The following is a 14,635-nucleotide window of genomic DNA, read 5'->3' as shown; positions in this document are numbered from 1 at the left end:
GAGTTTTTAGTTGAAATGTATAATATGCATTTCTCTGTTTATATCCAGCAATATCACATTTTTCCTACATTTTTCCTTAACAGTTCATATTGAGTATATATGAAGCTTTCTAAACCCATTGAAAGCACTAAACAATTTATAACTAAATCTCTACTTGCTGCTGAAAAACCCTACAAATAATATATTAAAAACCTCATTATCTTCCCTCCATGGGCACATGTATGAATTAACACTTAGTGTGTACTTTTAATATAATTTAGAGTATAAATTTACAATTTCTTCTGAATTTGAGAGAAATTCTAAGAAATTAGCCAAAGTGAGTTTTATTTATATTTTTAATTTATTTTTTAAAATAAAGGGCAATAGTAAAATAAAACTGTATCTGTGAGATAGTAACAAAATCTCTAAAGATGTTTGAAGTCCTCTAAGGCTTATGTCAGACAGCGTTCTTCTTTTCATGTGTGTGAAAGGAAGTAAGGAGTCCAAGAGATTTGCTGGAATTCTGCTTTTTGCTGGGCACTGGTTTGGAGGAGGGGGAGGTCGAAGCTCTGGCTAACATCACATTCTTTCCTGCATTCCTGACGTGGGTTACATTTTAGGACTCAACTGTAGATTCACCACACTGCTAAAAATGGTGCAGAGTTTCATTGTGCTGATCCATGAGCTGAGCAGGAACTTAGTCCAAAGCTTTGCCTGGAACCCCGCTTTTACATCTATGGGGCTGCTGGAGAGAACCTTGGGAGCAGTTTCTGTTGGTCCAGTCATTGCAGGGTTTCTATTCTGAGTATATTGGTTTAGTCTGGAACTGCTGTGGAAAGCAGTCAAGGAAGAAAACCTCTGAATGTAAGATATTGCTCAGAAAACACTTGAGAATTGCTAAGAAACCATGCAAGAGCAAAAAGTCCAGTGAATGTGTGAGGAAAAAAAAAAAAGTTATTTGGAGGAGCAAAGCTAAGGTATAAGATTTACTGGACATACTATGGCAGGTAAACCTGCCCCAGGTGATGGCAAATCTTTAGGGGAAATATTCAGCTGGATTACTACAGACATTCTTGTGACTTGTTCTTAATGCAGAATAAATGGTTCGGTGATGTTTGAAGAAGGAATAAATCCATCAGATCCTTTTGAGAAGGGAAAAAAACAGAGCAGGAAGCTTTGGGTGGTTGGACGGGGCTCAGTTGAACATGAATGCTCCAAGGTGCCTGGGAGGGCACCTGTGCCCAGCTCAGTGCCAGGCAGAGATCTGGAGCTGTGGAATGGGTGAGAGCCTTGGGATGAACCAAGCTGAGGGGCAATGGGTGCAGGAGCCCAGGGCTGGCTGTGAGCTCAGCTCAGCCAAAGCCAGGGAGGTGCTTGTGGGGTCCTGTCCTTGCCCTTACCTGTCTGTGGGCACAGTGATGTGTGACATTGAAGGGTCAGCATGGCCTCACTGAGTTGGTTCCATGTTCACTCAGCTATTTGGCTGTTTTTTGGCAAGAAAGGCAGGACCATGATAAATATAGGATTGTTTTAAAAGTTTGCTGTTTTGCAAATCATAGGCGTTTCAAATTGCTCCCACCTAAGAAATTGCTGCAATGTGTGAGTTTTAGTATATATGGCATTAGGAGAAAACTTCTGGATTATCAGTAAAACATTTTCATCCTCCTCATAAAGTACAACTAATTTAAACTCTTTTTTTGTTTTTTAAAATCTGACACATTTTTCTCTACAGAATATTTTCTGTAGTTCCTAATATTAATTCCCATTACTGTCTGTGGACATATGGTAATACAATTTCTTTGCTCAAAGCTGAAAATGCAGAATCATTTTGAGACATAAGGGAGGGGAGGGATCTTACACCTTCCCAAGAGAAGCAGTGCGGTGTGTTTTGCATGCTGGACATGTTTGCTGTGCTGCTTTCTGCACTGGGATGCTACAAAGCACAATGGGAGCATTTATAAAACTTTTTTATTGACTAAGAACAGGACAGTAGCATATGGGAACACCAACAATTGCTAACTGATCATGAAATAAAGAAATTCCAGTATTCTAGTGTTATAAAAAGAAGGGGAAAAAAAGTCATTCAGAACTTAGTCATATTGGTTCAGCTGTTGTAACCAAAGACTGATAAGATAATAGAGGTCTTTGTGGCTGTTTTCTACTGAAATGCTTTATCTTTATGATACACTTGGGGCCCTTTAGAGTGAAAGCTTTTTAAACTGCTGCTGGAGTTAGAACTCAAATTAGATGCTGTTGCAATGGCAAGGGGGCTCCTTAGTCGGGCAGCCCTCACAAAGTGACTTTTATCTCCGAAGCCCTTCCATTAGATTGTTACTTTCTTCTGTTTTTCCTGTTTATTTTTGTTGACTTTTGCTGCCCTGTTTTGTGGCATTTAGAAGGTGACCCAATCAAGAAAGGGTAAATGCTAAATGCTGGACAGAGCCTGTGAAGTGGAAACATCACAGCCCATCTGATGTGTGCTGCAGACTGCAGTGTTAGACAGAACGGTTTAACCAGGTTATCTCTGGGAAGCTAAGATCAAATGCACTTTCTTTTATGTCTAGCATTGTGTTCTTGCTTTCTTTTCAATGTCCATAAAATAATAAAATCCCCTCCAATCTAACAGAGGGATTGAGTCACAAAGGCTTTTTTTTAAAGGAAAAAAAAAAAAGCTGAAATTGCTTAACTTGATTCAGAATAATTTTTGATTGTTGGTTGAACTGTTTTGGCTGACGATACTTTGGAGCTGCAGTTATGTGATTTAAAGCCCTACTTAGTTTCTGGCAAAGTCCACACTTCTTTCTTGCATTACTGCCTCCTGATTTCATAAAAGTCACACAATGTGTTTGTTCTGTAAACGTACCAGGAGTAATCATTTGTGATTTATTAATTTGTATTTCCTGTAAGCATATGGAGCAAAAGTTAGTTTAGATGCAGTGCATAAACAAGGATGATATTTGTCATGTTTTACACTAATCACAGAATTCAAGAGAACCAATAATGCTTTGCAGCTGTGTAGAGATTCCATGCAAAGGTCTCAAAGCACTTCAGAAACATTAACTAACCAGGCATAAAAACCTCTGATTGGTAGTGTTTTACTTTGTCTACATGTTGGGACACTAAGACACATTCAAGAACCCAGAGTAATTTTGTGTCACAGCTAAGAACCCTACTTTAGCAAGCTATGGATCTTGCCTGTCAAATTTTTGGTTCATTTATGACTCCAGTATTTTTTTCTTTTATTCACTTGATAGAAAATGTGGTTTACCTCATTTTCTTTTCCTGAGTGTCAGAGAGATTAGTTTAAATTACGCTATGTAAGCCTAGAAGTTTATTTCTTGTTATGCCTGTTTCTTTTTTTCCCTTACCAGCAGTTATTATTATCATCTGCCTCCACCTCAGGACAGCTTGCCCCAAAGACAGTAAGAAATTTAACATTGAGAAGCCTGCAGTGTTTGCTTACATGCAGCTACCTTTGTATATAGACTGAATAGGTTGTAAAAGGTAACAGGAGTTTTAAAAGGTGGTAAACCAGTGGTTGATATAGGAACTTTATTTATATTGTATAGCTATACCTTCAGGATGCTAATTTTTAATTTTTTTTGGCAATACTTAAATCTAAGTAAAAAAATTCAGAATGGGGTTTATGATTCTTATTATATGCAGTGTAAGATACATGATGTTCTTTCTGTTACTTAATGTATCAGAAATCGTGTCGTATTCTAGTTGGTTTTAGTAGATAGAATTTTGCCACAAGCAGAATTCTTTCTAAATGTAATTTTAGACCACAAGTTGAACTCTTCTCTCTTTTTCAGCAGATTTATAGCTACTTTTTATTTTCTGTCTCCTGGTTAGATTGACCCATGACCAGAATTTCAAAAAGTCAAGAGGTCTCTTTGATGCCTTAGTTCTCTTCAATCTGAATATTTTATCTCAATTTGTGCTGAAATCCAAAATAAACAGTAAAACAATAAGCACATGGGGAAAAATTAAAATATTACTTCAACCAGATTATTATCACAAAGGTGGGGATATACCCAAAGTATTATCAAAAATAATAACATTTTTTCCTGAATTTTTGATGAGACTGACACATCTTCGTTTTAAAAAGAAGTCCTTAAACACTATCAGCTTCCCACCAACACTCAAAATTTTAAATACTGCTGGTAAAGGGAGTCAATGGATCAAATTCAGTATATCTGTAGTCACTGAAATAAAGGCCTCTAAGAAAAACGTGTCAATTTTAAAGGTCTTTCCTAACTGAAGACCATTTTGTGATAGAGCCAAAGGTTAATAAAATCAGTAGTGAATGTAGCAATTTTACAGATAAGCTATTCACAACAAGTGTAGTTACTTGAATAAAAAGCTAATTCAGTTCTAAAATGCCACATGCAGTAGCAGTGAATAGCTGCTTTTAGGTGCTTTCTGGAGGAGGATAAAATACAGAATCACAGCACTCTTCTTTTCCAGCATCCCTGGCTGCCTGTAAATTGCTGTGAATGGGACTGTGGGCTGACAGGCTCTATTAAGACAAACTGCCTTTCTCATCGGAGAGATAAAATAAATCAGGTGTTTAGTCAAATTAAAATACTTCAGATGGAGCAGGCCCTGGGGAGCACTGATCCACCTGACAAATCTGAGAGAAACTCAAGACAGATGTGTTTTGGGGATAAGGAAGACCCCATGGAAAAAAATGCACTGCTGCCTTTGGAGTACGAGAAAAGGATTAGAACAGAGGGAGAGCTGTGGTATATAATATTTTATGGAAGCTGGCATATTTACTGTTCATTTTTTACTAAGCTTTTTGTTTTATCTGTTTTTATGGCAAATACATTTTACAGATTGCTGTATTTTTATTTTATTTATAGATATTTTCAGTCAGCAGCAGAAGTTTATTTACTGGTAATGAGTTTAGGAATCTCATTGCTTGCTACAGTAAGTGGATGCAAAACAGATGATGATGGCACACAGCTACTGATGACCTCTCTTGTCCCAGCCAGATCAGCTCAATCTGGTCTGCATTCTAAGCAAGTTGGTTTTTATTGGTATTTAAACTGTAAAATAATGGTTGGGATTTTCCACTCTAAAATTAAATTATGCCTCCCCCCCCCCTACACACACTGTTCATGCAACAACATTCTCATCTTGTGCTTGTTCTTGGTTAGGTGTCCTGCAGCTTCATGGAGGTCTCATGATTTTCCAGGAGCACAGTGTACATTTTGTGGTCATCAGTTCTATTCTGTTGCTGGATTACATAACAGGGTACAAATTAAAGAGCAGAGTACTTTAAATGGGGTCATTTATTTCAGATGTGTTTCTCGGGGGAGGGAAAAGGAAAGAAAAACAATTGCTGTGGATTCCTGAATAAGAACAGTTACTTCTGCCTGCTATTGTAAAAAAATCAAAGAAAGAAAGAAAAGAAAGATTATAAATTTGTGGCAACTATATCAAATAGTTCTAAGCAATCCTAACAAAACAACAACATTTTGTAGCCTTTGCAGGCACTCTTTGTGGTGGTTTTCTACTCATGCTATGGAGCAAGTACGAGCTATACAGACTAATATGGAAATGGAGTGGGAGATTAATATCTGCTTTGGGTGTGTAAAATATTTTATGACTGTAAGCTCAGGGGCTTGCACTATGATGCCAAAGCTGCTTGACAGATGTGAAAGTCTCAAGCTGTTGTTTCCCAGGTGGCAGTGGAGGACAATAAGTATTATTTGAGGCAGCAGGTTGCTTCCCACTGGCTTTCTAAAGTTGGTGAGTGGAGTGGTTGATCTCTTCTTGTCACAATGGGCAAGGGAGTTTTTCTTTGGCAGAAGAGACTTTTACCTATGGAAATGAATTCAAAACCACCTAAATGATCTCTGAACCATACTGAAAAATCTTCAAGACCTAATAACACAGTTTAGGACGGTTAAGGTAGGTCTATACTGAAGTTGCAGGGAATTGAACAGCTGTCAGCATGGAGCTCAGTACATGCTGAAGGATCCTGGCAAGGCAGTGCTTCCAGGGCAGGCACTTTCCTGGCCACACACCTGCCTAAGCTTACTTTCAAAAATTATTTTGCATTTATTTTGAGCTTGTAACAGCTTTTTGCACAGAACTCTTCTATTGCTTCAGTCACTTGTATCACACTAAGGTTTCGCAATGAGTTGGTCTGGGTAGGAGTGTCCATCAGTTTCAACTTCATGCATCCATCATTCCTCCTGTGACTACAGAAATCACTATCCAATCTTTTCTAAAATTTCTACTGCAACAGAATTTACACATTTTTCTTCTTCTGGAGACCTGTGGCACACGTACACTGGATGTACATTAGGCATTAGAGGGTAGGGAAACATCAGGTTCTTGGAAACACATTTAAAACTAAGATACTTAATAGTGAATAAGAAATTGAATCTTTTTCAGTACTTTACATTGCTAAATGCAATTAATAAATGTACAGAAAATGAGGTACTCTTTGTTTCTCGGAGTTTCTTTATAGTGAATGACTTAAGCTATGCAGTTTCTTTTTTTTTTTCCATACAAAGCAATTTCAGACAGAGGTTTTCTTTAAAGCTGCTTTTGCAAATGAAATTCTGTGTAAGAATCATACTGGCCCCACAATGTAAGTAGTGGATAATCTTGGGTTTGTCGCCTTCTTGGCAGGAGCCTGTTTTGTCTCCCTTCTCCTTATGAAATCTGTCAGCCTCTTTTTTCTTCTCTTCTTTACAAGATATCCATCTTATTCCTGGGAAGAAGCTGGAGTCATAATTTTGTGACAGTTTCTCCATTCCCTCCCAGGTCCTATTGCTCACACCTTTTCTTCTTCTTCAAAAGTCCAGTGACTTCTTTATCACAGTCCTCTATTGTGAACAGAGGAAAGGAAGTTTCTGAATACTCTCTTTTGTGCCACTTCTCAAAGTGCCACTGTGTAGTGGCAGACTACAGACCTGAATAATTCTTGATTTGGTTTTCTTCTCTGATTTTCAGTTCTACTTTACAACATTAAATTGCTTTATTTATCCCACTTCCAACTCTAAACTTTTTTTTCAGATTATCTTCCAATATTCTTGGACTTCTACCTTGATGTATTTATATTATCTCTTATAGACCTGTGGTTCTGAGATGCTCACAAAAGGAGATGTATTGTATGGCTCAAATATAGGAGCTGACATTACTGTTTCTGACAGGGTAATATGTTCCTATATAAGGTGGGATATTTTCAGATTGATTTGGAAAAGGACCCTGTACTCTCCACTTATGAGACCCATGCAATTTACCCATAAACAGACCATTAAGCATCATTAGTGCAAAGAATAAATGTACCGTAGTTTCATATTAATTAAGTGCTCTCTGTAGAGTAAACTTTGAAAGTTAAATGAAAATTCTTAAGCTATTTTCTCAGGTTAGCTATTTCTCTTGGGGACAAGTAAAGCTCATTTTTAATACACATTCCACAACCATAGCTTACATTTACCTAAATGACCTACCAGATATATGGGTATTTTGGAGAAATTATCAATAAATTCTTAAACTGCTTCTTCCACCAAACAGCATCTTTTAAATTCTGTTTTAGCATTTGTACATACTTGGAGTGAAAAAATAAGAAAATATATAAACTGAGGTAAAATTATGTCTGATAAACTATGAAAGTATTTATCACAGTGGGCAGATTTAGATGGAGAAGATCCAGGAATTCATACAGAATAACCCTCTGCCAGAAAAAAGGAAATATTCTATATCATTTCTGTTACATCCTCCCCTGCTTAGAGCACAGCAAATCTATGTGTTACATTCTTTTGAGGTTTGTTAGCAGAAAATATATCCAAGCTGCAGTTTGAAAAAAGCACATTGGTGATGCAGCCATTCTTTTTTGAGGGGTAAATATTGCTTTGTAAATATTGTCTACCTCATATTTACTGTACATCTTTCGCCCATGTTTAGGTACACCAGAAAGCCTGGCAGAAAAAGAGCGACAGCTCTCTACTATGATCACCCAGCTGATCAGCTTACGGGAGCAGCTCCTGGCTGCCCATGATGAGCAGAAAAAGCTGGCAGCCTCACAAATTGAAAAACAACGGCAGCAAATGGACCTTGCTCGCCAACAGCAAGAACAGGTGAGGCTCCAAGAAAGAAACGTGTGAAAATGGTTCACGCAGAATGCTTGTCACAAACTCTGCTCTGCCTGCTGTTGTTTCCTTTTGTGTTTTTGTTAAAAGAGCTTAAATATCTGCAGAAGTTAGCCGTTTTTCCAGAAAGAGGAAATATTATAGGACCCAGAAAAAAAAGGGAGGAGTGGATGATAGATTTCACAGTTGTCCTTGCACTGAGAAGCAATTTTGAGAGTTATGAACAAGCCAGACTATAACCATTATCTAACAATTTCTCTTTTTGACAAAAGAATAATTAAACAAAAACTCTTAAGCATACTCAAACGTTCAAATACCTTACACAGGTAAGGTTTGATTTTTTTGTTGAGGCTGTGAACAGTTTGTTTTATCTTGTTTTGTCTTTTTGGGTTTTTTGGTTTTTTTTTCCCTTGATTATTTGTTTAGTTTAAAGATGCAGCTGTCCAACGAGCTGCCCTCTTCTCATTGAACAAAAGTGCAACAACAATGATCCCATGCACTAGTCCCCTAGGCATTAGATCCGACAGATCCAAATTAATGTGTGGTTTTTAGGAATCTGACATTATTACTAGAATTATCTTTTCAGTTAAATATATTTTATAGGATATATACAGCAATGTATGCTCTGTTGATTTTAATGAGTTGTGACGTCTGGTATTTTATGTGCTTGGGTATTTGCCCACATGTAGGAATATGGACTCATCCCCTAATGGAAAATAACATAAAGGAACACTGTAAAAAATCAGAAGTTAGAATGTCATTTAGCCATCTAGAGATGACACAGTAATTAACTATTGACACTTGTGAATAAGCTAGCACAAATTAATCTTGACACATTTGCAGACGAGTGATATCTTACAGTGAACACTTTGTAATTATATTTCAAAATGAAAATTAAATGACACTTAAAACTAGGTTGTCATGCTCAATGAAGCGAGCATGTAGCTCAACCGATAGGCAAATAAAATTCAGAATTTGAGCCACATGGTGCTTGTGTACCCTACTTTACTGTGTCAAGCCTATACATCAAGACGATGCTATGGTAATTGCATTGCAGGGTCCTGGGTGCATTTTCTGTCACAGAACTGCTCCAGTGAAGAGGAACCTTGGAGATTGGATGCTCCATGGTTTATTTCTTGTTTTTGTCAGGAAATGCCTATTCAAATGTGCTGCATTGTGCATGCAGGTACAAAAAGCTGTTCACAAGCAGTCAGAATGCTGGCAGATCCATTCTTTTGCGCATGTAAACAAAAGCCTCCTCCTTGTCTTAAGCTGTGTTAAGCTGCAGCCAGGTCATCAACAGCTCCAAACAATACTGGATGTAGGGTACTGTGTACCTGTGAAAAAGTGATACAGCACTGAGAGAGAGTGGCCCACAATGCAGCTCCACGCTCTGTATGGTTTCACTGTGAAGCTGCACACTGTAACCATCTTTTACCTTTGCTGAGACTTCAGCAGCAGGGGAAATGTGGACATAAACCTGACAGACCTTAGCTTTAGCTACAAGCACTGCGCTTCTAAGATGGAGTCACACAATTGGTGTGTTGCTCACTAAAATGCTAACTCCAGCTCCTAGAGAGGTTTTTAATATTCCATACAGCACTGTCCCCATTAGGGGTGTTTCACCAAGCACAGACCCCACTGCTGGTCACTGTGCTGACAACAGCTACCTGCACTTCCAGGACCTGCCCCTGGGCTACCTGGGCACAGGAACTGCCAGCTTTCTTTGATTCCCTTTTTCACTCACACACAAGGGTCTGCTCATTCAAGCCTCACTCACTGTATTTTATTGACTTGCCTGGGAGGTTCATCCAGATCTGTTTGAATACCAGGCTCCTGAAAGGAGTTTGAGCTCCATTACAAGCATTGCTGTAGTGATCTGTGAGAGTTGCTTGACTCCATCTTTTTGTGGTCCTTTGCCTTCACTCAGCCCCAGAATCATCTAGACCTTAATTTGCCTCCTTGAGGCCATGTACAAGACTTAAAATACACATGAATTTTGTATTGATTTCTCTTACAAAAGTGAACTTTAACTGAAAAATCTTACTGAGTTATTTCCATATGACAGGGAGAGATTAGGGAAATGACAGCCTTGGTCTCCATGTATGCACAATTACAATCTGTTAATATGTGACTGCAAATTCCTTATAAGTTAATCTGAACAGTTTTCCCTAAAACTATGTGATTGTTTATTTCCAAACCAACCTTTATACATTCCTGTCATTTTTTATCATAGAAACATTTTACTTAGCTTTCTCTGTTTATAACACAGTAAGTGTGCTCAGACGATGTTAGGGAAGGAGACCAAGAGGGTTTTTGCCAAAAGAGAAACAGTGGATTTGAGTGACCAAAATACCTTTGTCACCAGCTTCTTGCTGTTTTATGTGATTCCTCTGCTCTAGATAAATATTTATTGGAGGGGAAATTATACTTAAGAAATGAAGGTAGCAGAAATGCTGAGGCTGGGATTTCCAGGAAACACAAATCTTGTTCTCATTTCAGTCTGCTGCACTGTTTCTCTTCTAAAGCAGAAGTCCAGTTGTTCCCCCAGCTCCCTGTGGCTTCTCATCTGTGGCTGCCTGTTGTGTTCTCAAAGTAAAAGCATTGTTATTTAATTGCAAGAGTCCCACACGTTCTCGGTGATTTCTCATGGGTAGTTCTTCTCAACTGCTCCTTCTTCAAAGCCCAGACAGCAACTGGCTCTAGATCCCAGTTCTCCCTGTCTTATAGGATTGTTCTTCCTTATTGGTTACACCTGTGAGTCAAACCTGTTTCTGATCTTGGATAATTGGCCTGGCTGCAGCTCTTTGGGGATAAAGCTGCTTTTTACACATTTGTTATACTCTATTCCCACCACAGCTGCCTTCCACATCACCCATTGCAGGGAGCAGCTCTGTGGTCTGAGGGCAGGATCCTGTTTCCCTTCTTCTCCAGCATGCTGATTTTGTGGGAATCAGGGAGGTAGATGGAGAATCTGTAGCAAATTCTCACCAGTCTCTTAGTGTTCTCCACCCTGAACATTTGCTTTTCTCCGTCTGCGTTAGAGAAGGGATAGAGTGAACCTTTATCCTCCAGATCCCCTACAGAATCTACCAAATGAGGGTAAGACTATCTACATATTTCATAGGGTTGTGTGGAGGATGAGTTGCTGAGCACCAGGTACTGCTTTTACACAGAATAAGGCTCTGCTTCGCTAAGTAGCTCCAAGGATGATTTTTGGGATTTGTAAGAGAAGTAATGTGCTGCTCATGGTGGAGGAAGTCAGAGAAGGTTACCCTAGGAGCTCATGCTGAATAATGAAACATCTATAAACACCAGCCAAGGCTCCAGTTCAGCAAAGCAGGAAAATGTATGTTTAACCTAAAGCACCTGCATAATCCCATCCCCATTCAGAAAAACACTTAATTTTAAGCATGTGTTTCATTCCCATTGTAGCTAACAGTAATGCATCGCAGTAAAAGATCACCATAGACTTAAATGCTTTATTGAATAGTGATGAGATTATTCACATGCACACAAATAAACCTATGTTTCTGTGCTTTTCAGAGCTAAGATCTCACTGCTTAAAATACATATTTCTTACTCTCTAAGTAGATTTTTATGTTGCATTTAAATTTACCTCTAAAAGATGCCCCATTAAAAAACTTAATATGCTTAATAAAATATAATAAAGAATAACAAATATTATGTTTTTCGGTCAATAGTATCGAAATTTCAATATTGCTGTTTTAATTTAATGGAAATTTTATTTCTAACAGATTGCAAGACAACAGCAGCAACTTCTGCAACAGCAGCACAAAATCAATCTACTGCAGCAGCAAATTCAGGTCAGTGTGTTTTACTGCTCTCTTCTGATTGTACTTAAGTTCTATTTATGGAGAGGGAAGGGTCTAAAATAAAGCAGCCACACGCTTTACTAGCAAGCCTGAGTAAAGATGCTCTTTATGGGCGTTCCTTGTGTCCCAGAAAATTATTGTCAGACGTCTTTTTTGGTGCACAGAACTTTAATAGGCAAAGTTTTCTTCTGAAAGTTATGAACTATTTTTAAATCTCACCATCTTGTCATAATTCTGAAATCTGCAGTCAGTTTGACTTGTATTGTGTGAAGTAAAAACAGAGTCTCAGTTATTGCTGGAGGAATTCTGTGTTCTACAGAGGCAAAATTGAGACATTGAAGCAGTACTAAGTCCCTGGCATCAGTCTGCTCTGTACAAAGACCCACAGGTATTCCAGGTGCCTTTGGAGTAATTATACCCCTGTGGATCTGGAAGTATTCTGGAGGTATTTAATTATCTGTACTTGCACTCAGAACATGGTTTAATTTTGTGCAAGTATACGTGGGCAGGGAGTGACATGGATGCAGAGGCATTGTTGACATGTGACTGTGTTACCTTCTCTGCTTCCCACTTTGAAAGCATTTCCATGGGCCTGTTCACTGATTGAAATATTTCAATTTGGTCTGACAGATGATTGTGCTGCCAATCATTTCTTATAAGCTTGGGCTATCCATTTCTTTCCCTTAATTAGCAGATTGCTATGTTACTGGATGCCAAAAGTGAGGTTTTTCTTTCCCTCATCCCAAAGGAATGCTTGTAAATACTTTTGAAAATGTTGTAATGCAGTCTCAGTTACACTTCTAAGGGCTTTATTTAACCAATATAGATGTGTTAATACCTCGTATGAGAGACACAATTGAATTATAAAGCACCATTATTGTTGTTGCCTATTAGGAGACTGTGTGCTCATATTAGGTGTTCATCAAGGATGAAAGAGATAGTGTAAAGAAAAAAGAACAGCGTAAGGAACTAGAAAGAATAGCGTAAGAAAAAAAAATACCATTTTCTCTAAGTGTTATTTGCAAGTCTGGCTTCAGAAAGCAAAGAATAATATAAAAAAAAGTCTTAGCATAAAAGCTAAGACAAACCTAGCTAAGTCTGCAAAACAAAAGTGTTATCTGTATGAGAAATTTCTAGTTTTTAAAATTTATTTAAAAATTAGGAAACAGAAAGAGGAATTATTACTAGGAGTTTTTTGTTTCTGTTTGTAGAATTGTAGGTGTGTTTGGCTGGGATATCTGCTCTGTAGTAAAAAGCTCAAAGGTACTTTATGTTTCACTTCAGTCAATGCTTTCCAGTAGCTTTACCCTTCCACTATCTCCATGGAAATATGGTTTTAGAATTCATTCTAGAATAGATTGAAGGTTCATTTTCTAATTCACTTCCATCTTTACTCTTACATAGTGCTGAACCCTCCACAAGTTTTCTTTCCCATCCTTTCCTAGAAGTGTATGCAAAGATGTGTTTCAATGGTTATTCTGTTCATCTGAGCTAAACTATTTCTTGGTGACTTGTCCCTGTATTTGTTTCCAAATCCTTGCCAATATATAGTACTCTTATGCCATAGCTCCTCAGTGGTTTGGCCTCTTTATTGCTTTATGATTTTTACATTTACCTGAGTCTAATCAGTGTGTTTGAGGCAGTGAGGATTGTTTCTTCTCCCATCTGGTCAGCCAGATTGATAGTGGGCATCTCATGGCTCAAGGAACACCGTAGGCTCCAGCAAGAAGCACTAAGCACACGGGGCAGATGCCAAGTCAAATGTCCAATGGTCTTTTGGAGAGATTACTAAAAGAAAGTTTCCTGGGAGATTCTCTCCTAGGCTAAACACCAGCTCACAGAGTCCATTTGCTTGTGAGCCAAGTGGTTCTGCTTTGTTTATTTGTTTTGTCTTAATTTTGCGGCAGGTTTGGCAGCCAGAAGTTGCTTGAGAGAGAAGTTGCTGCAGTTCATAGAAGGTTTGCTGCTGTAGAATTGGTTATGAGTGTTACAGTTTGAGATGTGTAGTTCCTTAAGGGCTAGAGCTGGGATGGAGGCAAAACAGGAGGCAGGTGGCATAGTGCTGTGCTGGTTCTCCCAGATCCTCTCCCACCATCTTCCCAAGAAACCTCAATACCAGTACTCAAGTCACGCTGGTGACTATGGGTGGAGTTCATCGTATCAAAAATAGGGAACTGCAGTACAGACTGTCTCAATTAATTATCCAGATTGTTCTTGTAGTGAGCAGTGAGAAGCCAAGTGAATAGTTTCAGGATACAATTTGTCTTGTCCTAAAGTAGATATTTAAAATATATCAGATAAATTTTTCCCTAAAATGGCTGTTTCTCTCCATTAACTAAGGAGGATATACATGCCAATGCCTTTAGTCTAGAGATCTGATGTGAGATGAGGTGAATCCTGCTCTCTATGTCTTGAAGGAGAAACAAAATTTCTATTAAGTGTTTACATTCCCAGTTTAGTTTTTGGGCCTGGTTTGCAGCTCCGTCCCCAATAGCTTGATTTTGTTTAGAAGGTTTGTTCAAAGACACTCTTGAGCAACAATTTTCAGGAAACAGTGATTACCTACAGAGAATGGTGTGGGCTCTTATCTGTACTTCGTATGCGTGAGAAAACAGTAGTACCCTTCCCTGCCACTCCCCTTTTGAAGAGATTACAAAATGTGAGCAGCACAGGTGCCAGTTCCATCTGGGCAGGGGCCTATTCATG

General features: G+C 38.4%; 1 protein-coding gene across 17 annotated transcripts in view; it reads left to right on the top strand.

Moving 5' to 3' along the window:
- Positions 1-14,635, top strand: part of SOX6 (SRY-box transcription factor 6) — a 374,568-nt gene that overhangs the window by 219,716 nt on the left and 140,217 nt on the right. For all 17 annotated transcript variants that reach the window (XM_038139352.1, XM_038139350.1, XM_038139349.1 and 14 more), the window contains 2 exons: positions 7,909-8,081; positions 11,852-11,920. In XM_038139352.1, the coding sequence (XP_037995280.1) occupies positions 7,909-8,081; positions 11,852-11,920 (242 nt within the window). The remainder of the gene's footprint in view (positions 1-7,908; positions 8,082-11,851; positions 11,921-14,635) is intronic.

The sequence above is a fragment of the Motacilla alba genome, chromosome 5 (genome assembly GCF_015832195.1).
Source record: "Motacilla alba alba isolate MOTALB_02 chromosome 5, Motacilla_alba_V1.0_pri, whole genome shotgun sequence".
Classification (NCBI taxonomy): Eukaryota; Metazoa; Chordata; class Aves; order Passeriformes; family Motacillidae; genus Motacilla; species Motacilla alba.
This window is presented reverse-complemented; position numbering and strand designations above follow the sequence as displayed.